At 37.5% G+C, this 23,246-nt stretch overlaps 1 protein-coding gene across 6 annotated transcripts in view; it reads left to right on the top strand.

The window, feature by feature from the left end:
• The first annotated feature begins 3,763 nt into the window (after positions 1–3,763).
• Positions 3,764–23,246, top strand: part of htr4 (5-hydroxytryptamine receptor 4) — a 224,711-nt gene continuing 205,228 nt past the window's right edge. For 3 of the 6 annotated variants that reach the window (XM_038295426.1, XM_038295427.1, XM_038295428.1), the window contains exon 1: positions 4,971–5,061. In XM_038295426.1, the coding sequence (XP_038151354.1) occupies positions 4,992–5,061 (70 nt within the window). In that variant the 5' untranslated portion in view covers positions 4,971–4,991. Of the gene's footprint in view, positions 4,232–4,970; positions 5,062–23,246 lie in introns of those variants that run through there. The other 3 variants (XM_038295431.1, XM_038295429.1, XM_038295430.1) reach the window with 2 other exon arrangements.

Raw genomic sequence — 23,246 nt, 5'->3', positions numbered from 1 at the left:
TCAGGGGGTAACAGACTAGGCTTCCAACAGCAGCTCACGCAGACGTGAGAGTAGCCTGAAAACAGAAAATCTAACAACTCATGTAAGCTGGACATGAGCTGAGAATTACATAGTTCAATGTCAGAACACCACAGATGGCCCATGTTTGGCCAGATTATTCTGTCACAGCTCACAACAGAAGACCCAGTATTTAAGGCAGACAGTGGGATTACTAAAAAAAGCATTTATTTAATATCGGATCTGCAGTATCAGCGGCTAGAGTGTCTAAGGTAGGAACCTCTACAGGTGACAAAACACAGGTTGGTGACCACAATAATCTGACAGAGGATGATTATCCATGTGTGAGTCACTAACCTGGTTTAACAGGATCAGTCCGTGCCCAGAAAACAAGGTACTGTAGGATCCAGCCACTGGGCTGCCAACCAGATGCTGCAGGGCAGCCCAGGGTGTGCCAGATGCTGCAGCCCCGGAAAACGGAGAACAAGCAGGAGTCCGAAGCCAGGTTAGGCAAACAGATCAGAACAGGAACAGGCAGCAATGAGAAGCTAGGTCATTCAAATAGATCAGAACAGGAACAGACAGTGTTGGGCACGTTACTTTGAAAAAGTAATTATTTATAGTTACTTGTTACTTCTCCCAAAAAGTAACTGAGTTACTTACTGAGTTACTCCACAATGAAAGTAACTAGTTACTAGTAAAAGTAACTATTGCAGGCTGTTACGTTCCTTTAGCGAGCATGCGAGTTTCCTGTCGCTTGCGCGGAGAATCGTGCAGCCTGTGCTGTGCAGAAATGCAGGGGAAACCATATCTATTGGGGAAACGCAGCTCGGTGTAACAATGGTATTTCCTCCTGGAAAACGCTGTTTTGCTGCTGGATCCTCCTCACTCTCTATCTCTCTGTGTGTGCTGTACGTTAACACCTGTAACAGCCAATCTCATCCTCCGCTCTCTCATGCACGGCGCTCACGAGTCCTATCATGAAAAAAAGGTTAATTGTGCGACCTAAGTAACGTGCAGTAACGGGGTGTCGGCAATGGTAACTGCGTTATAGTTACAGTCAAAGTAATTAGTTAGATTACCTCGTTACTAAAAAAAGGTAACGGCATTAGTAACGCCTTTATTTTCAATGCTGTTACTCCCATCATTCGGAAAAGGCATGCTCAGTGGTTGAGAGGCAGACTATGTAATGCTAGCCCACACTCCCCTCTGGCTCGAGAGAGTAATGTCACCCTAATCACTGGTAGCAGGCAGCTTAAATAGAGGCAGGAGCAGGTGCATAAAATGAGCAGCAATGATAAACTGGGCAAAGTTTGAAAGGTGAGGGAAATCAGTAATTAAGCCAGTCATCAGTACCAAGGTCATGACACATTGTGGTACTTTTAGGATTCTTTTGTTTTAATTACTACTGAAAATGCTTGTCATGGACTGCTCAATGGAAAAGTGGGTAGCACTCCTTCCTTGCAGCAAGAAGGTCCCGGGTTTGTTTCCTGACAGGGGTTATTTCTGCATGGATTTTGCATGTTGACCCTGAGCATGCGTGGGTTCTCTCCGGGTACTCCAGCTTCCTCTCACAGTCCGGAAAAACATGACTGTTAGGTTAATTGGCTTCTCTAAGTACTCCTTAGGCTGCAGCACCATGATATACCCTCTCCAGTTTGGCAGACTCCAATAAGACAGCCAAAAACATAGGTACAAGCTGTGCCAGAACTATCTCAGAAAAAAGGAAGATGAAAGGAAGATGATGATAAGCTTGAAAACAAGTTGCCAGCACAGCCTCAGGATTTAAACCCTGATGATTTGGGATTATTTGGACAAGAGGTTAAAAAACAACAGCAATAAATTTTGCTCATTTGTTGGAAGTTCTTAAAAAGATTCTGAAGAATGTTTTGAGAAATATAGAATTTCTCTGAAGCAGGGGTCTGCAAACTTCACAATCCAAAATAGTCATTTCCTGTTTCAGTGCGACTAATAATCTAGTTTAGGGGCCTGGTCGGGGCTCCTGCCGGGGGGTGGGGCACCCCTGGGGCCTTGTGTCCCTGGGGCCCATGGCCAGATCACTTCGAGGTGGCTGATTTGTCCCTGCGGCTCCAGAGGGCTCCGGTATTGCGGCGGCTAGAGGTTTTCCTCTGGGCCGTTTCTCTCCTCCTCCTTTAGTGGGGGGTCGGACTTCCTGGGTTGGCCCCTCCTGTGCGCCTTTGCCTTTTGGATCCCTTTGGGTGTCTGGGGTTTTGCCTCGGTGCTCTGGGGGGGTACGTCTTTGGCTCTTCACAACCACTATTGAGCATTTTTCCTTTGGATAAATTTTACATGCACAAGTGCACTCTCACAAACAACTACAGGTACTTGTCTCCAGGTACTTAGCGATTCACTTCCAAACAGAAAGCCCATATTCTGATCTTCAGCTACCACAGTATACATGTCAGATTATATAATACTACCTATATTTCAGCGATAGTATGAAGATGTTACTTTATTGTATGTCTTATATCAAGACAATAAGAATTATTGCCACATTGCCCAACAGGACATTGTTAAAAAAATAAAAATAAGCTTGTTTCGAGCAGTAAACATTTTCAGACCCTTTTGTTTATATATAAAAAACTTATAACTTAACCTATAACTTATAAAATGTATATCTAACTTATTCAAGATAAAAAATGTTTTTTTTATACAATTAAGAGTCAGTTTGTGAATGAATAAAAAATGTCCAACTAACAAAACTCGTTCACAGACATCACTTTACCTTTTTTACAAAGAGAAAAGATAACTTATATTTAATCATCACAGGAATTAAGTCCTTTTTAAATAACTACAAAGCCATTTCAAACTTTAGGTCTTGGAAATGAAGGAAAGAGCTTGCAAAAAGACAAATTGGTTGTTGATGTTGCTGGAAAATCATGTTAAAAAAAAACATTGCACTTGTTATGAAAGATCAAAAAATATATTTCTTTCATAATCAGAGACATTTTTAGCTAGCTCCTCATCATTTTTAGCCAAAGTGTTAAGGGACTAAACCATTCGTAGCCCTGAAGCCATAGGCTGCAAATCCCTGCTTTAACAAATGTCACTTGCACTCTTATATCTGCTGCCAAAAATGGCTATACTTTCTTTGGTGAGTGGAAATGTAATAATATATTTTAGTTGATAAATTAATTTCATGATTCCTATTTTTAATCTAACTGCTTACTCACTACCTACTTTCATTACAGACTGCAAACATGACGCTGAAAATTTTCAATTAAAGACAGGAAATATTTGTTTTAAAACTTTTGATTGGTTTCACCATAGATAAGATATTTTCAAACTTTTTCTTGACACTATACAATTTCTATTTTAAAACTGTTTTAATATTGGTGTAATTTTTTTAAGCAGATAATTTTATTTACTATAAGCCTTTAAAAAAACGAATCACAGGCTTTAAACTAAAATACCGTGTCAAATTTAGTAAATACTCCAATTGATTAAAGAGCAATTTTTTTTTTTTTTATCAAATAAGTAATTGCGTCTGTCATTTCTGTGTAAATAAGCAGCCTTGGGATCACCTGGGAACCTCTAAAAGCTGCCCCTCGTTTCCAATATTAACAATAATGATGATAAGAAACAGGAATTTCTTGATCTGTCAAAGAATGTGTTTATGTAAAGGCGAAAGTTTGTCCCCTACACGTGCACAGCAGGTCACCCCCAGTCAGTCGTGCGTCAGTGGGGACAGCCTCGGCCAAATGGATCGTGTTAGTTAAATGTAGTGTGTTGGTGACGGAGACAGCGAGGGCGAGTTAGTGCTTCCGTTACTCCGAGGGTAAAGAAAGGAGGAGGGATTTGACCGGAGCAGTGTGTCTGCTGTGAGTTCACAAGCGGAACAGCGCCAACTCCTCTGCTGCGCACAGTCTGGACACAACTCCCGCCACCTTTAAAAAACTGCAAGGTTTTATTTTCTGCGCTCTGCTTTTTACAGTGTTCTTGTCCTCTTAGTCCCCGGCGGCGCGCTCTTCGGCTCGCCGGCTTTTTGCGCACGGACGCGTGTCCAAATTCCGCCACTGGTCACCGCTGCGCTGCGCTGCGCTCCTTTCACTCAGCTTAGCTACTCCCGAGCATTAGTTGCAGCTCAAAAATATTTATCTCTCTTTAATTTTGTTTCTTTTTTGTCGCTGGACTAAAGAGCTGTGATATTTTTTCTCATGGGTATTTAGTGTCGTGACACGCTTTCAGGAGTCGGCGCCTCCACAGAGAAATGGTGAGTGAACTCCACTTCATTACCAGGGTCCTTCTCTCTGCCCGCTCCCAGTTTGTTTATATTTTGCTTTTAAGGGTTAACTCTACTGATAAACTGTCATTCACACACTGAATGAAGAATCTGCACTGCAAATATGGAAATCTAAATAAGTTAATTTTTTCTTTAACTAAGGGCATTTGTTCTTGAATTGAGGTGAGACAATTTATTTAATTTACATTTAAAATAAGAAAAAAAACAACTGTATTGTCTTATTACTAGTGCATATTATCTAATTATCTTACTTTAAGAGTAAAAATACTCCATTGGCAAATTATCCTATTTACCTACTAAAATTAAGAGTAAATACACTTGATTCAAGAAATTTTTACTTACTTCTAGATCATTTTTTCAGTTTTCTCCACCTGTCACTTGCAGAAAAATTAAAATTAGAGTTGGAATTACCCAAATGAGTGGGAAAAAATAAAAAAAGATGAAAGCAATTCTTGTATTTTGTTTATCCTTTATGTTCCATCGGGTCTGAAGTATAAATGTAAAACCTGTACTCATAAGACATCATCCAGAAGGATTTAATTGATAAACTCCAATAACACCGCAAATTAGTGGTTGCCAAGTTTTATTTAAATTCTGTTGTAAAATCAACCCCTCTGCCTCACCATCTAATGCCAGTTTTTTAAACATTTGACCCCTGCAGAATCAGGCGGGGTTGTAGTTACACTTTTAAATCGATCAGTGATCTATTGATAAGGAGAGCTGTGAGTGCATGCACGGAATAAGCTGTCACATGCTGCTTGCCTGTTGGAGCAGGAGGCTGGATAGAGACGTTGAATCCAGTGAGTTGAACAGTCATTGGCTGGAATTATGTTAATGTTTTGTTAATTGTGGATATTTTTTTATGTTTATTTCCTAAAATTTGACTCTACATGTTTATGTGTTCTTTGGAGGTGCTTTGCATGGGAAACACACTATTTGTCAACTTTTTAATTGTCAAGGTGATAGGAAATGACCAGTCTTTGTATGAAAAATGTCAGTATAGAAGGCTTTGATTTGAATTCTCTTTTAACAAATGTGGTAATCTTTACATGTCTGCAACTGATTCCGAAGTCCTATATTTTTATGGCATTTTTGAGTTCCCCACTCTTTTAGAACAGTTTTGTGCTCAAGCACTTTCCTTTTGAGCGAACGCTGTGATTGCAATCTTTTATGTAATATTTATGGTACAGTCTCGCAGTCAGTTTTCCATCGATCAAAGGTTGAGGTACATTGTGTTGTTGGGTTGGTCCAAATGGTGATAGGTGGATCACAGCTTTATAGTTTACAGACTTCAGTTTGCAGCTCAAATCAACAACTCATCTAGACGAGCTGGAGAGCTGCCAGAGTGCTGCAATTGTACACACACATGACTCCAGGTGTTACTGTTGGGGATAGGGCTCCTTAAAAAAAATCAAGATTCTCTGTTGTTGTTTTTCTTAGCTGATACTGTTCAATGCAGAAAATGGGCCATTCCCTGCCTCTCTGAAAGTGAAATTCCTTATATATAGGCCAATATTAAAAAGCTCTTCTCAAGATGTACATGTGATAGTTTTCACTTTCCATTCTTTGCTGAGGCATTTCTCTATCACTAATTGTAGCTAGTAATGAAAGCTTCATACTTTTAGTTTTAATAACTTATGTTGTTTGTAGGGCTGCAACTAACGATTATTTTGCAAATCGATTAATCAGTTGATTATTTTTTTATTAATTGACCATTGGATAGCAAAAGGTTCCTTGAAAAAAGATTTTTTTATGAAATTAAACCAGGTGAAACTAAAACTTCTCCACTTGAGGAGTTCTGGATAGAGCATATTGATAGATGAAAACGTTTTTTGATCTTAAATGTAAAATGTTTATATATAGTTTTACAATCTTGGTATAATTAATACTTTAAATGGGTTGCTCTGACAGCTAAAGGCATGCTTTACAGTCTCTATATTCCGGCTAGAGATTAATCAATTACTAAATTAGTTGACAATTATAACAATAATTGATTAATCATAATTAATCTAATTTATTGTTTCAGCCCTAGCTGTTTGATAAGGATGAAACTTGACTTTTTGGAGAAAAATAGTAAAAAGTTCAAAACTCATTTGCATATTTTATTGTTTTTCACTGAAGCCAGTCAAAATAAAGTCTCTGAATGAAATATTGTACCCTGTGAAATCTTTTAAATATTTTGGTGTGATTTTGACATTTTATGATCAGTTGTCCACTAAGCTGACCCACTGGTGAGATTTTATTCTGCATCCACCTTTTGGATCCCGTCAGGGGAATGTTATGCAGTGATGAAAGCATAGCGCTATTTGTTTCTTGGGCTATGGTGGTGAAGGGTGGCAGTCACCAAAAACAGACAGTTGATGGCTTCTTTTTGATTGAAATTATTCTTGATTCATGAATACAAATACATCTTAAGCTTGTTGACATATTCATTGAGATTTCGTTTGTTTAAGATTTTTATTTTCAGTAGATCAACAACTATTTCAGCATTCGGTTTTCTTAGTCCAAGTAAATGGATTTCATTTTGACATAAAAAAGAAAAGTAAATTATCAACAAGTACTTGCAAAAAACATGCGAGAATCACATACTTTTGCTCTATTATAAAGAAAAGTTGAAAGAAATCAGAGCTTCACACTATAGTAGATAACCTGGCGTGGTCGTTTAATTTTGTTGCAATGCCAACTGTCTTTGTTTCTATCTCCTGCAGATGTATGATCTATGAATCAGAAATCTAGCAGCTGACACTTTCATTACAACTGAGGACACAAATTAATTTTTTGTTGTTGCTGTTGTAATTATGGACATTCTTTGTGCTCTCAGCCATAACTGACAATGCCAGCAGTGATGCCTTTGTGAGCCTAAACAGTAGCCAAGTAACAACTCAGACTCACCCTACTTATCTATACAAGTGGTCAATTACATAACATGATTGCATGTGTTCCAGGATCTTATCTATTTAAACAACACTTTTTTTTCTTTTTTTCTTAATGATGACAAAAATAATAGATAAACTGATTAAACAAAATAATAATCTTACATACACAAGGTTGTGCGTTCATTTCAATGAATAAGTGTCTAAATATTTGCATTTTATTATTAATTTTGCCTCTCTTCATGTAATGCAATATTTTTATATATTAATACCCAGGGCTATACGCAGTGCCCAAAGAATACTGAGGTCAGGAGTCAGTCACTTCTAGGTGGGTTCAGTGGCGTGGTCCTGTTTTTAAAGTTTTTAATTCCATTATTTAAATCTGGCCATTTTCAGAGTCATAAGGGTATTGCAGTCTAACAAAGACCTCAACAGCTCCACATGACTAAGGGTTGGCATAAAATGAAATTAGTTTTGTGGGTTCCAGAGGAGCCCAATGTCCAAGTATGAAGTACTAAATGCTATAAATGAATTGATTTATAAATATTAAACAACATAAAATATGCACATTTAAGCAATCATCTACAACATTACAGCAATTGTAGATAAAAAATATGGCATTTTGAGGCTTTTTTGTTTCTGCGCACAACTTCCTGTCCCGTGGATCTGCTCTGTGCCGTCGTGCTGCATTGAGCTTCAGCATCCGGCAGAAATATAAAACAGTTCAGCATTTAACATTGAGAAATTAATGCTAAATAAAAATTTTATTTTCAGTTCAAGATGTTGCTTACATATCAATAGCATAATGAATGTTGATTCAGCTGCTGGAAGTTGACTGACCGCCATTACAGACAGAGTAAAATCAACTTTGGTTAGATGTCCCCTTTCTGTCTGAATAGCTTGCTGGGCTGAAATTTTTTCTAATGAAAATGCTTGTTTTTCTCACCTTCATCTACAACTTAAACTGCTCTACTACATCTGCATTTGTAGCTTGATGCTCCTATTCTAGGGACTGCCATGACTGACGGACTCACTAACAGCATCTGTAGCCTGCGTGTGGCAGTTACTATAGCAAAATCATGTGTTGAGGATGATGTGCAGCACATATGCCCAAACCCTTGAGCTACTTTTTTTGTTAAATAGTCGCAGTAGACTTGGCTTTTCAAACATAAAATATCTCACAGTTTTGTAGGAGACCTATGTCATTGTTCTACACTCAGTTTCAGTGTAATTTATTTTTAGTTTATATATCACAATTTAAGCAAAATAAAAAATAAAATATACAGAGGACATGACCTTGATTTCCTCAATGGTAGTTACGGCCCTGTTTATACACCTGCCTTGTGTTCAAACATATTCTGATAGAAAAGCACAGTTAAGCAGAGGAATTAAATCCGATGAAAGCTTTAAAGAGTTTCTGCTCTACCCAAAGGGGGGTGGTGGAAGGGGCGAATAGTGTATTGAGGGGGTATTGCTGGGGGTTGTCTGGTCCGGGTGTGGGGTGGGGGTCCGGGCCAGAAGCAGGAACTAGATCAGGATTATTATTATGTGTGAATGTGCGTCCGCATTTTTTTGTTGTTGTTGTTCTTCACAGAGACTGTGTGTTGTGAGTGGGGGCACTAGTGTGGGAAGGCGTGATTGACACTGTGTATTTTTTTATTTTTTTGTCAGGTTGGGGTCTGAACTGCTCCCTTTCCCAATAACATTTGGCACCTGGGCTCGCCGGTGCACTGGTGGTGCTCGGTGTTTGGGGGTGGAAGCACCAGGCGGGGCCTGGCCTGCTGGGGCCTGGCCAAGGCTCCTGTCTGGGGGGGGGTGCCCCTGGGGCCTCTGGTCCCTGGGACCCATGGCCGGATCCACTTCGGGATGGCTGGCTGCTGGCGGAGCCTGCAGACTAATTCCTGCGGCTCCAGGGGGCTCCGGCATTGCGGTGGCTTGGGGTTTTCCTCGGGGCCAACTCTCCTCCTATCTTTCCTGGGTTGGCCCCTCCTGTGCGCCCTTTGGGATCCCTTTGGGCATCAGGGGCTTTGTGTACCCAGGCGCTTGCCTTGGTGCTCTGGAGGGGGTTGTCTTCGGCTCTTCACAACCACTATTAACCATTTTTCCTTTGCATGCACAAGTGAACTCTCGCAAACAACTACTGGTGCTTGGCTCCAGGTATTTAGCGATTCACTTCCATACAGAAAGCCCATATTCTTATCTTCAGCTACCACAGTATACATGTCAGATTAAATAATACTACTCATACTTCAGCGATAGTATCAAGATGTTACTTTATTGTATGTCTTGTACCATGTCTGTTGGTTGTGCTTTTCTTTTTACATCTCTTTGGAGGTGATGAAGCAGACTGAAGATATTTTTTTTGGTTATCTCCTTTTTCTTTCATATTTTCTCCTTTTTTTGTGTTTTTTTCCCTTTCCTGTTCTACTTACATTGCAGTGTCCATATAATCTATAATATTCCCTGCATAAATATAATAAAGCTATTTACATGCATAAATCAAGCAATTGCTATGGCGATAGCCGTACTGCTCCACTTATGAAAGTAAAATCTGTTGGCTCTTTTTGGCGTCAAGACAGTTATTCTTATTGCCACATTGCCAGACAGGACACTGTTAAAAAAAGAGTTGTAGTACATCTATGTGCATGTGTATGGGCTTGGAAATGTGTTTGTGTATGTATGTATGTGTGTGATTCTAAAAAAAAAAAAATGTCTCTAGAGTGTTGAGCCTAACTGCTGATAGGCAGTTTTTGTGCATAATGTATTCTTATCTTTATGCACAGTTCAATTTCGAGTGACAAGCTCTTTAAATTGAAATGCACTGTCTGTCTATCTGGAATCAGGCAGCATGAGTTTATGTGTTGATGCTGTAAAGAACCCTCAACAGTGGATACAAATAAAGGCCTCTTGCAACGAGGTTTGATAACACAGTCTGATAAACATTATAAAGAACAACAGGAAACTTTGATTGCAGGGCATTGCGTGCAAAATGTCAGTCAATGTGAAATAACGGCATACAGAAAAGAGTGAACTAAATGGGAAACTGACTAGGGTGAAGTGAGGCTTAACAGTAATTTGCTTTCAAAGACCTTTCAGGGGCTGTTTAATGTCAATGCACTCTTATAGACACATGAACCACTACTAAAATTTGATTCGGTGTCAATTAGAACGTTCCAAATTTGGTTAGCCATCTGCAAGCTTTGGGTGTCATTGTGGCTGTGTGGTGGATAACTTTTGGTAGGATGGGAATTAAAATAATTTGTTAGGTTTTCTTGCACAGACCTAGCTTTGAAGCGTTGCTAACATATTTTGAATGGGGTCGTGGTGAGAGATTAACCTGGGTGCTACAAGTTTAGGTGTGTTTTAACCATCTTTTTGTTTTTGAGTAAAATTCTTAAAATTGGAGGTAGCTATTTTATTATATTATCCATTATGTTTATTTTCTGAGTATTACTGGTAGTTGGTGGTACTATAGTAAAAAAAAAAATGCTCAGAATGATGCAATTACTAACATGCTTGACAATGAAGACTTACCTTCAGTCCCATGAACATTGCCCCAGTCATTGTGGCTTAATAGCCCAATCAGTCTTATGTAAGCATAAACCATTTCCTCCAAAAGGCATTTGGCTTTCCCACATGGACAGCTGCAAATCCCGTTGAGCTCGAGGTTCTTGTTTGAACAGTGACTTATTTCATGGCCTATGGTTTTGAGCTCAGGGCAAGTTTTGCAAGTATTGCTAGTTTCTGGATTGTTTCTTCAAATTCCATCTCTTCTTGAAATTAGGTTTGCACTTAGTGTCTTTTTCCAGAGCTTGGGAAGGTGATTTGACACACGGATAAATTGTGCTTATGCATGAAACCCCGAAGCTATTATCTTGCATTTATTAGCTGTGTAAGATTTTGTAAGTCCTTTTTCAGTCTATATTTGTATCTGTGGGAGATATGTTAAAGAGAGACAATTAAGATGTTTCTTCTCTTCTTTAACATTATCTTCTCATTTCTTTCATGCAACTTTGCTTATAATCTTTCCTTCTTTCTTGCTTTCTTTCATTCTGGCTTTTCTATTGCTTTTCTATTAAATATTATATATTATATTAAATATTAAAATTATATTAAAATATTTTAAATATATTACAATATATCCATGTAACCCCATGCATTTGTAGGAGAGAAAGGTGCATGAATGATGCTTATTTTTTGGAGGGTTGAAAAAAGCAATTCTCTGACCCGTGGCTGGTTTGGCTTGTCCAACCAAATATTTGGGCATCCTTGCGGACCGTGCAATGGCCACTCGACCCCTCCCTCCATGGTTGCCCACTCTGTCTGCTGGTGGCATGTGTGTTTACCTGAGTAGGAGCGCACGTGACTCCGTGTGAGTATGCGTTGGTGGCAGAGAACGAAGTGTGTGTGATGGATGAGTGGTTCTCTTGGTGGGGAGGAGTACCCCTGTTGTATATTGGAAGGGAAAACTCTTAACATTGTTAATATCAATGTCTACACACGCGCAACCCTAACTATTGATCCATCTGGAAACCTTCCGTTGAAGTAATTTTGGGAAGGGGCGAAAATACTGGTTAGCTGATTGGCCTATGTTGGTGATAGACGGGCCAAATAAACCAATCGGATCACGAAGCATATGACGTGCTAACAGAGCGACGACGAAAACACAACCACAAGCCAGGCTACTCTTGCCGAAACTAGTCGGGAGAAGAGCAAAAACATCTTTTCCTCTGAGAAAAGCCTCCAGAACATTGTTTTGCTCTTCTTTCAGTGAAGAAATACTCTGTAATTCCGATAAAACTTGCTCTAAAGCCACGCTAACGCTTCTCTATGCGTCACACCTCAACCCGCCTCAAAGCCAACGCTGATTGGACGTTCGTTTGGTGAACGGCTCCAAATTTTCTTTAACGGAGAGTCTCCAGACTGATTTGCAAGTGAAACCTTGAAAGCTCACGAGATCAGGATGGTCTCACGAGGCTAATTTCCCGGACATGTCCTACTTGTCATACCTAAAAAAAATGTAAGGGGTGAATTTCAAAATCATTCGGGATTTTGGTCGACTACAGCAGCCGAAACACACCGGGCACTCGAACCAAGCCGGCAGCTCTGGTAATGGCCCGGGAACCCCGACGGAGGTGGAGAGACCAAACCTGACCTGGTGACTGTAGTTCTGGACACCGGCCCCATGCTTCCCCCCGCCTGCCTTAACGGCCCACAGCCCCCCTCCTCTGGCTGAAGACGAGCGGCTCATAGCTCTCTGCTGAGGTCCGGTCCAGTCAGCGGCCCAGCAGTTGACACTTCATACCCTTACGGTTGGAACAGACCCTCATTTCAGTAAAAGAAGTTTAGCAAATCCTGCTTTGAACTGTCCAAGATTTTGAAAGCAGTCTTTGGTAAAATGCTTAGAGCAAATGAACAGCTGAGCATCAAACTTTGCAGGGATCTTCTGATACACAAAATAATAATCCATGCCTGTCGAGTCTTTGGATCCTTGGAAAGACTGTGAAAAATGTCCCCTTTCTCCGTGCAGCTTGGAACACTGCATTTACGCCTGTGGTTCTGGCTCATTTTCAATAGAGAAACTTCCTGCTTTGTAATTCTTGTAGAAGTACAACCAACTGTAGGCTAAACAGTTAACTAGTGTCTTACATCTTTGCAAACCTCTATTCATGTTCTTGGGCCAGTGAACAAGTGGACTGGTCTGTATGTACATTTTGGGGCGTGACAAAAGTACAGGCCAGAACCAAATAAGGCAACATCCGCAAGTTTATGTCCACTCTGGTCTTCTGCCTATTTTATGGTGGAAGTTTAGAATTGTGAGATTTGCATAGTAAGGAGGTGTCGATGGGGTTTGAACTTCTCTGTATGTCCATTTCCCCCACTGAACTATCGTTATTCATCTTTGACAATGTAAATTCAGTTTTGTATTCTAAGACCCTTTTAATGGGAATCTCTTTGCAGACTTCTTGCTCCCTAGTGAGACACGCATTGTTTTGCTATGAGCATCCACCTTTCATTGCTGGAGGAAATAATCGCATCCCTGAAATTGATAATAATGGTTACTCACACAATGGCACACACAGACTCTTATGCAACATTAGCAACAAAAAAAAGCCAACTCTCTCCATGAGGTTTCCAGAGCTATTTTTCAACACAGAGAAGTAATATTTCAGTCTCTACAGCCCTAATTTTTCATTACTCATGTCTGAAAAATCTTAAAGCTTATTAAAAATTTAGCGTATCAAGTCATACGGAGAAATAGCAGTAATTTGTAAGAATGTGGTGCAATATTAAAGACACAAATTTTTCAAATGGTCCCATGTTTTACAAAAAAACAACAACAAAGAAACAAAAACAAGACCTTAAAGAAGTATCATTTTCTTTTTCTTTTAACTTAAAAAAGCTTAGCTTGGCTTAAAACTTGGGGAAAAGCAAAAACATAATGCAGCCAGTAAAATTTAACTTCAAATTCCTGTGCTGTTACCTTTAATGGTTGTATCAATTGTTGTCAACCTTTTGGGTGCTAAAAAATGTCTTTTATCAAAGTGTAGATCCTGCAGCTCTTTGATTCTAATGCAGTTGATTAAACTGCAAAGCTACTTGGGACAATTACCAGATTTAAAAGAGAGGGATGGAGTGTTTGGATCCAGCAGCTGGGGTCCCCAAAGGAACCGGCCTATTAACTATTTTCATTAATTTCAGGCAAAATTATTTGCATAGAGTTGAACAAGATTTATCTCACTATGGAGAAATTCACTCTCCACATTTTAATCCATCCCCTTGGGGAGCAGTGGGCTGCCACTGTGCAGCACCTGGGGAGCAATACGGGGTTAAGGGTCTTGCTCAGAGACCCAGAATGACAGTCTGTGGGTATCACACTTGGTACTTGCAACCTTCTCAGAGCATAAGTGCACTGCTCTAACCGCTAGGCCACTGCTCCCCCAAACTGCACTAACAATATTCACCACTGTTCTCATCACAGCTCTTTCTTTAAAAAAAAAAAAAAAAACAATTCAGCAGTAGTGAAATTATGGATTTAAATCAGCCAAAATGCATATAAAATTCCACTTGGTAAACCATCGCAATAACAGCAAGTTTTGTCTTTTTCTCTTGTCAGCTTTTCTTAGTAAAACAAATAACAATTCTATCATATAAACTGTATTTAGGTACAGTTTGCTTTATGGAATGGTCATATTCTAAAAAAATATATATAAATAGACAAAAATAAGACAAAAAATGGGAGTTGAAGGATACTTGAAACAGAAGTTAGCCTTAATTTGGTTTAGCTGAGGTTTGTACACTACTCAAAAAAATTAAGGGAACACTTTGTAATCAAAGTATAGCATCAAGTTAATTAAACTTCTGGGATATTGATTTAGTCAGGTAAGTAGCAGAGGCAGTTGTTAATCAGTTTCAGCTGCTTTGCAACAATGAGAGGACCATCAAAACAGGAATGGTTTTATAGGTGGAGGCCACTGACATTTTTTCCCCTCCTTATCTTTTCTGACTCTTTTTCACCAGTTTTGCATTAAGCTAGGGTTGATGTCACTACTGTTAGCAGGAGGCGCTACATGGACCCTACAGAGGTTGCACAGGCAGTCCAACTCCTCCAGGATGACACATCAATACGTGCCATTGCCAGGTTTGCTGTGTCTCCCAGCACAATCTCAAGAGCATGGAGGAGAGTCCAGGGGACAGGAAGTTACTCCAGACGAGCTGGACAGGGCCGTAGAAGGTCTACAACCCATCAGCAGGACCGGTATTTGCTCCTTTGTGCAAAGAGGAACAGGAGGAGCACTGCCAGAGCCTTACTAAATGACCTCAAGCACGCAACTGGTGTGAATGTCTCTGACCAAACAATCAGAAACGGAATTCACGAGGGTGGCGTCCTCTAGTGGGCCCTGTGCTCACTGCCCGGCACCGGCATTATGTTTCGATCCATCCGACGCCCCCAGGTTGCACCTCAGACTGTCCAGGAGCTCAGTGATGCCCTGGTCCAGATCTGGGTGGAGATACCCCAGGACGCCATTCACCGTCTCATTAGGAGCATGCCCCTACATTGTCAGGCATGCATACACGCACGTGGGGACCATACAAATTACTGAATACCATTTTAGTTGCTGCAATGAAATTTCAGCAAAATGGACTAGCCTGCTGCATAATTTTTTCACGTTAATTTTTGGGGTGTCTGTGAGCCCTCTGTAGGTTGATAATCTTCATTTCTATCAAATGATGTGGCATCCTTTTGTTCCTAACACAACCCGCAGTCCATATCAGTATAATTAAACAGCATGATTTTTCCCCCATTGAGATCTGATGTGTTTTCAAAGTGTTCCTTTAATTTTATTGAGCAGTGTAGATGGAAGGGAAAACCACTCCCCGGATTAGGATCTATGGCTAAAATGTCTAAAGCAGCAGCAAAGCTTTAGGCCAGTGATCCAGAAATTTTTTAGATCTTTTCTAAGGTTCTATAGAAATAATAAACAATTAAAATGCTAAAACTGCTGGATACAATATGTGCAATATATAGAACAATACAAAAATATTTTGTAAGTAATACAAAGCACACTGTAGTCCAGTTCGCACAACCACCAAACTGTGGTGTGGCAGATCATCTGTTTCAGAGAGATAACTTAGCGCTTCCTCTTTCTATGATCTCTGAAACAGCTTTGATACGTTATGTTTGAAGAATTGATTAAAACTCCTTGGAGCCACTGGCCAAAATCAGTACCTAATCAAACCGTAATTATAATTTAAATGTGTCATTTGAGGATTTACACATGTATTAATCAGTTAATTTTTTGCCATATTTTTTTTGTAGATTTAGCTTTAAATACCCGCAGTAATCTTCTATTTAGTGAAACAAATACATTAACTTCACATGTAGAGTATGTGATTTGCATGATGTTGAGCAGAGTCAAACTGTTAAACGCTCTCTCTGGTTCTCTGTTGTCAGGGCTGTAGAAGCTGAATAGGGTAATTAGCTCTATTCATTGGCTGTCAGATTGGCCTCCGAATGGAGGCTCAATGAGCCACCCTTAAACTCTGTTATAACGAACATGAATCAGAAGTTCAAAATGTAATGTATGTGAAAGATGGCAGAAAAATTAAGATGCATTATTTCCTTTTTTTTATTTATTTTTGTAACTCCTTTTTTAAGTTGGGGACAAGTCATTGAAATATTAACAGAAAAGTTCAGAAAGCCTTCATGCCTATTATGTAATTACATTAATTGTGTAAAACATAGGTGAAGCACTACAACATGCCTTTTCTTTTGAGCAACAAATTCAACTACCAACACAGAAAGAGACACCTTTATTAAAATGATATGGAAATATTTTCATTATAGTTCTTTAGGTTATATGCAACATTTTGCATTCAAACAGTCTAACTATCAATGATAAAAAGTGACATGTCTTATTCTCTACTATTTGCTTAATTTAAAAACAATTGTCATGTAGTTCGCCCTGCTGCCAGAACATCTGTTCCAACACATGAATGATCCGGGTTATAGCTGCTTGAATTGCAGTCATAAGAGAGATTGAAGATTGCAGATGTTCTTTTCAAAGAGCTCTTATTCCTTTTTTTACTCTGCAAACACTTGGGCTAAAAAAAAAAAAAAAGTTCTTCAAAATATCAGCGTGCAACAGTATCAATATAGCAAAGAGTTGTTTCAAAGGCAGTATTTGTTGGCCGTTATATTCTAGGTACTACAAAGCTGAAAAAAATATTTTTGCCCAACAAAGATTTCGTTCAATTCTGCTATTTCTCCACTCTTGAAATGTTTTATGTCATTGACGAAAGGGATTTGCGATAATACTTGAAATTGGAAAGGTTTCAAACAAAAGAGGCCATATTGAACCATTCTTGCCCTATAAGACAAAGCAATTACCACCTAAAACTGTATTCTGTTTTATTGCATTTTTTTGCTCACAAACAAAAAAAAACTGCTGCAAGGCCTTTGCATCACTATAAGGCAAATTTGGCCTCATCCTTTTTCAGGACTGTTTAATTTGGGAAACATGAAAGGTTGTCAAGCATGTTCTCAGGATCCCAATCATATATAAGATTAGAATTTTATTTATTTTTTTTTTTTTTGCTTCAGTGACATGTTACATTGTCCTGCTGAAAAATAAAGTCAACTTTAGATCATTAAAAAAGTAAGACATCCCTCTCAGGATTTTTTTGGTATGAGTTATGTCGGGTATTAGAGCACACCTTTCAAAAGGTTTCACTTTGTCTCATCAGTCCATAGAGAACCTTCCAATCAGTCCTCTGACTTAGCAGGATGTTTTTATATAAGACCTGCTTTTGTGTACTTTATGGAAGCAGTTGTTCTTACCTTGAAAAATTTAAAGTTAATTTGAATGTTTTAAAGTTACTAATCCGCTTGAAATAATGTGTTAAAGTACATTTTAGTTAAGTGTTTTTTTTCAACATTTCAAGGATTTGTTTAGCAAATTAGGCTTTTACATTAAGCTGAACTTTTTTTTAGGTTATTTTTCATTATTTATTTGTTAAATATTGGATAAATTCCACATGCTATTTCAGGAAAATGCTGTAGCATTAGGGATATAATTGACACATGAAAAGCTGCTCATTTCAGTGATTATATTGAAAAAGAGACATAAAAAAACAGACAGAGCCTATAAAAAGTAGTCAATGTGTGTAATTCGCTTTTAGAGAGTGAATATGGCAAAGAAAAGCTTTGATTTAAAATGAAAACTGCTTTAAAAAACCTACAGAGGGCATCAGAATTTATTGTAAGACATAAAAAAGAGAGGTGGACATGAGAGCAAATGAAATGGGAGGCTTGAAAAGAGGCATTGGAAAAAGGGGCGAGAGGCAGCATTAAAGTAGGGATATGTCACAGTGTACGCTCATTTTTTTCAAGTCATCTCAGTTACTTTTTTTTTTTTTTTTACAGCTTATCACCAAATGTAATTGAATAACTGTTAATGGGCTTTTAATATATTAGTTACTCCTTCAGAACTGTTTCTTACTGATTTATTAACATAATGTTGATATACTTTTGTAGGCTGCATTCAATGAATCACAGAGATTTTTTTTAGATTTAGCACCTTGCCTAAAACGTAGTTATAATTAGTTAAAGCACAAACTTTCTGCTACTCCCTTTTTGACAGCTTGCACTTTTCATCCTCAGAGGCCAAGCGGTAGAACTGAGGCATTTGCAAAGTTTGCACAAAATAAATTCTCTTTGGATATTCATTTTGGCAGCTGTGAAAATCCTGTTGAGAACAGGAATCTAATAGGACAGACAGAATAAAATATTTAATCTGGGAAGGAAATGTAAGTGAAAGTGAGAGCTGTGTTGGTCGGGTGTAGGCTCTGCAGTTGAGGCTCTGTGCTGGCAGATGCAAGAATAAAACACGAGACGCAAGACTGATGTTCCAAACGTGCTGTAGACATGGAGTCAGACCTTAAAAATGCATTTAATAAAGGCATTTTTTTTTTTTTTTTTACCAGTGTGTGTGGGGTTTAGTACCTGTATTTAAAGCATAAATGATAATCTCTCAGCAACTCTCCTGACAAGTTTAGTTTTAAACCCAATCACTTATAATGCTAACTACTGTAGAGGGAGAACTGTTAGGAGAATGCTTTAAAAAACAATAAAAACTGTTGTCTAAACATTTTTTTTATGAATATTAGAGACGTTCCAAACCTGCATTTATTTATTTATTTATGACATCTCCAGTATTGCTTTAGTCTAGATCGCGTTCATTTCAACATCTAACGTTATGATAAGCAGATAAAAATAAACCCCCCATGCACTGTTACTTTTACAACTGTGATTATTGCTTCTACTGTATATACAACAGTTTCCTTATTTAATTTTTCCATTTTTGTTTACAAGATTGATAACAGTTGAAGTGTAAAGATCCCTCCTTCTGATTGGGTTTATGATAATAAAGTACATTTATTTTATTTCATTTAAAATTTTCTAATTTTGTGTCTGTTTAACAAAGATTTCAAGCATTATAATTTTTGTTTTAAGAAATACAATTAGGTCCATAAACATTTGAAACTGACATAAGTTATTATTTTTTTTAACCTCCTACTGAAACATATGAGTTAGTCACATAATAGAAATGGGTATTACTGTAAGTCCAGACTTCCAGCTTTTATTATAGGATATCCACTATAAAATTTGAATAAGGGTTGTACAGTAGGAGCTCCATAACATGTGCCACCCTATTTTTAAAGGTACTAAAAGTAATTGGACAATTGACTCAAATGCAATATTATGGGCAGCTGTGGGCAATTCTGTCATTATGTCATTCTCAGTCAAGCAGATTAAATGTCGGTAGTTGATTTGTGGTATGGTACTCTGATTTGGAGGGTTTTTCTGTGAAGAAATTATAGTCAAATTAGTTCTGCTCACATGTGAAATAGGCCAGCCTTAAACTATGAAAACAGAAAAAGCCCATCAGAAAAATTACTACAATTGCAGGACTGTCAAAATCTACAGTTTGGTAAATCCTGAGAAATAAAGAAAGCACTGGTAAACTCATCAGTGCAAAAAGATCTGGAATCCAACAGGAGACAACAGTGGTGGATGATCACAGAATTGTTTTTGTGGGGAAAAGAAAATCCTTTACAACAGCCAAGTAAGTAAACAACACTTACCAGGGACAAGGTATATCAGTATCCAAATCTGCCATAAGAGGATACTGCACTAAAGTAAATGCAAGGGGTTCACTGGACGCTGCAAGCCACTCTTCAAGAATGAAAAAACTCTAGAATGTACTTTACAAAAAAAAAACAGAAAATACAAAAAAATAAAAAAATACCCCACAAAATTATTTGAAAAGCTCTCAATTTTTGAACAGAGGAAATCAAGATCAACCTCATAATTCAAAACATACCACATCATCTGTAAATCATGATGGAGGCATTGTGATGGCATAGTGTATGGCTTCTAGTGGCAATAGTTCACTAATATTTATTTAAGATCTGACACAGGACAGACGCAGCTGAATAAATTCAGACCTATTCAGAGACATACAGGGTGCTTAAATACAACTGATTGGTCTGTATAAATCCAAAGCCACCTAGGAGTTTACAAGGAGAAGAAGTGGAATATTCTTGAATGGCCATGTCTATGATCTGATATTAAACCATTTGAATGTATTTTACTTAATAAAGACAAAACATTTGACAGAAAGGCCTACAAAGGAAAAAAAACCTATGTAGGAAAGGCTGGCAGAGCTTAAAAAAGGAAAAAAAACGCAGCATCTGGTGAAATCCATAAGCTCAAGACTTCAGGCCGTTATTGACAATAAAGAGTTTTCAATCAATTATTAGAAATAAACATTTTATTTAGTTATTTATTTTTGTCCATTTACTTTCAAGCCGTAAAAAGAAGATATTTTGTTTATAAAATTGTTTTCTCATATATTTATTCAATGATTTTGTTCAACCTACTGAATACATTTTAAAAGTATGAACTTCAACTGCATCTGAAAAGTTTTGTGCAAAATTCAATGTGTTAATTCAATGTATTTTTTTTTGCTTGAATTTCGCCCGCCATACCACATTAGTTTCCTCCTTTCATACATTGCAGCATTTAATGAGCTAGTTCCTTTATATTTCCTAATTAGATTCTTTAACATACATGCGCAAAGTTAAGCTAAAATAACTAATCTTTTCATTAGGAGGTCCATATTATACCTTAGACATATTTTGACAGATGACATGACCTTCAAAGATTCCAAGTAAATTGCACTAAATACACATGCAATTTTTTTGTGGGTGGGCAAAATATTAAGAACTGCAAACTGGTTTGGTTTCACCTTATAAAAATGAGCAGATTTTGAGATACTTGCAGTTTTAGAGTTTTAGTAAAGAAAGATGAGTTTCTAAGCAATGTAGTTGAAGGTGATAAAGGCAATATTCATAGAAGAAATATTGATAAAACAAATATTATTTATAGATAAGTTTGTGCATCTAGAATTGATAAACTGGAATTGATTCAGCTTCCAATCTAATAGTTCTCCCGAAATTGTTCACATTTTTTATTTTTTCGTTTCCTATTTTCGATGCCCAGTCCGCTGACAACGGCAAGTTGTGACGGGGACAAAAAGGTATATCTTATATAACAAGAAATTGAGATATGGTGTTTTGCATTCAAAGAGCATCTATTATTCCTTGCAAGGGAGAACAGAAACAGTATTTGCCAATATTCTGGCAACACAGAATTTCACTATTTAGGAAAGTACAGCGAAAGATTCTCATTCATAAAGTAAACAGTTTACATAAACAGAAGTGTTGTTGAAATAACCTGAACTGAAGGAGTCTAGTCTCTTACCAAAACATCCAAAACTAGAAAAAAGATAATGACCCACATTGAGCCTTGTCTAGCACGTGCTTTGCTAAAGCGTATTTATTTAAAGTGAGTAAAAAAAAAAAAATCAGCATTTATAATTAACAGGAGAAGGGATGTGATAGGATAAGGATTTTTTTTCCCCCATAATCATAAATAGAACCTGCCTAATGTCAGGGAATAAGAAGGCATGGCATTGAATGCACTACCATCTGTTTGTGTCGTGACATTTAAAAGTGCGGTTTCAAGTTAATAAAGGAAATGAGCAGTCAGCTTACTGCTACACCACTGATGGAACTTTATTATCCAGAAATGATTAAACACCACTGCAGCTAGAATAAGATCCTTATCTCTCACCGGCTGCAACGCCATTGTGTTAAGGTAGGTTCCTTGAAGGTATTTGTTCCTCCTTTAAATTAGCGCAGCTTCTGCAGGGAGAGCAGCGCCTATTTTATGTTATCTTTCTCTTACTTTACAACTTAATAGATATCCGCTTTGATTCCTACATGCTCTGCACAGTATAAAAAGCATTTAAATGCAGTTGTGCCAAATCTATTAATATTTTTAAGCGTAACTTCATATGATCATTATTTTAATTTATTTGGGATCTTTTTCCTGTGATAGAACCCACTAACTGAATGAGTACAAAATCGTCCTCCAAACAAAAACATAGCTGCTTCCACGTCTAGTTTAGTGCATCTGAGTCGTAGTAAATGACGTTGAGGATATAAACTCTGTCAGGATACCTTCCTCCTGTGCTGATTTTTCCTCCAGCTCCAACACTCAGGCTAACACTGCACTGCAGTCAGAATCTGGTAAATTAAATTATGAAATCATCATCATCATCATCATCACATTTATTAATAAAGCGCTTTAACAGCAGCCAAAGTTGAAACAAAGTCCTGTACAAGATAACAATGTATAGCATGAGGACATCATGATGGCCCCAGTGAATGAAGCATGCCATCTTCAATTTCACTTATAATCCTTGCATAATTACCCGTAACATCAGAACCTGGATATGCATAACTGTGTTTTAATGAGCTTTTAAATAAAACTTCATGTGAAACTTTAACTCTGTGAAGAGAAAATTCATAACAGTATAGTGGTTGAAAAAACTGTGTTATAATCCATAGTAATTTTTACAGAAAGTTAGATGCTCAAGGAATTTAATTTTGTTTTAGAAGTTCCGAATGTTTTATTTAAACAGAACTGTGGTAGTCCAGCTCATTTATAACGTGTAAACCTTAATAGATGTAAACCTTTATTTATAACATGTAAACCTTTATATATATTTTTCTTTAAAGAATCAGAATTGAAACAAGGAATCAGATACAGAACTGGAATCCTTCAAATTCAAATGATGTCGAACCCTATTTTTATAACAATTCTCATAGGCATCTCAATGTGCAAATTATGAAAATAACTTTAGGTAAAATTTTTGATTTGATAGATCTAGTCCATTTTAGCTACTGTAATAATGAAAAAAAAAATGAATTATTTTATTTAAATTCAAACTAATAATCAACTATTAAAATACAGTCTGCTGTTTATGTTAATAGACTGTATGTTGGAAAAAAATATGCATTTGTATCGTGCTAAATTTGTAATAATAATAATAATAATACATTTTATTTGTATTGCACTTTACATAAAAAAAAACAAAAAAAAAAAAAACCTTTATTGAACCTTTATCTATACAAATAATAATATAAAATGCTATAATTAGGCTTGCTAGTAACAATGACATGAAAGCTAATTTACCTGG

This window comes from Cyprinodon tularosa, unplaced genomic scaffold (genome assembly GCF_016077235.1).
Source record: "Cyprinodon tularosa strain WSP-4 unplaced genomic scaffold, ASM1607723v1 ctg355, whole genome shotgun sequence".
NCBI lineage: Eukaryota > Metazoa > Chordata > Actinopteri > Cyprinodontiformes > Cyprinodontidae > Cyprinodon > Cyprinodon tularosa.
Note: the sequence above shows the minus strand (reverse complement) of the source record. Positions and strands in the feature narration are given on the sequence as shown.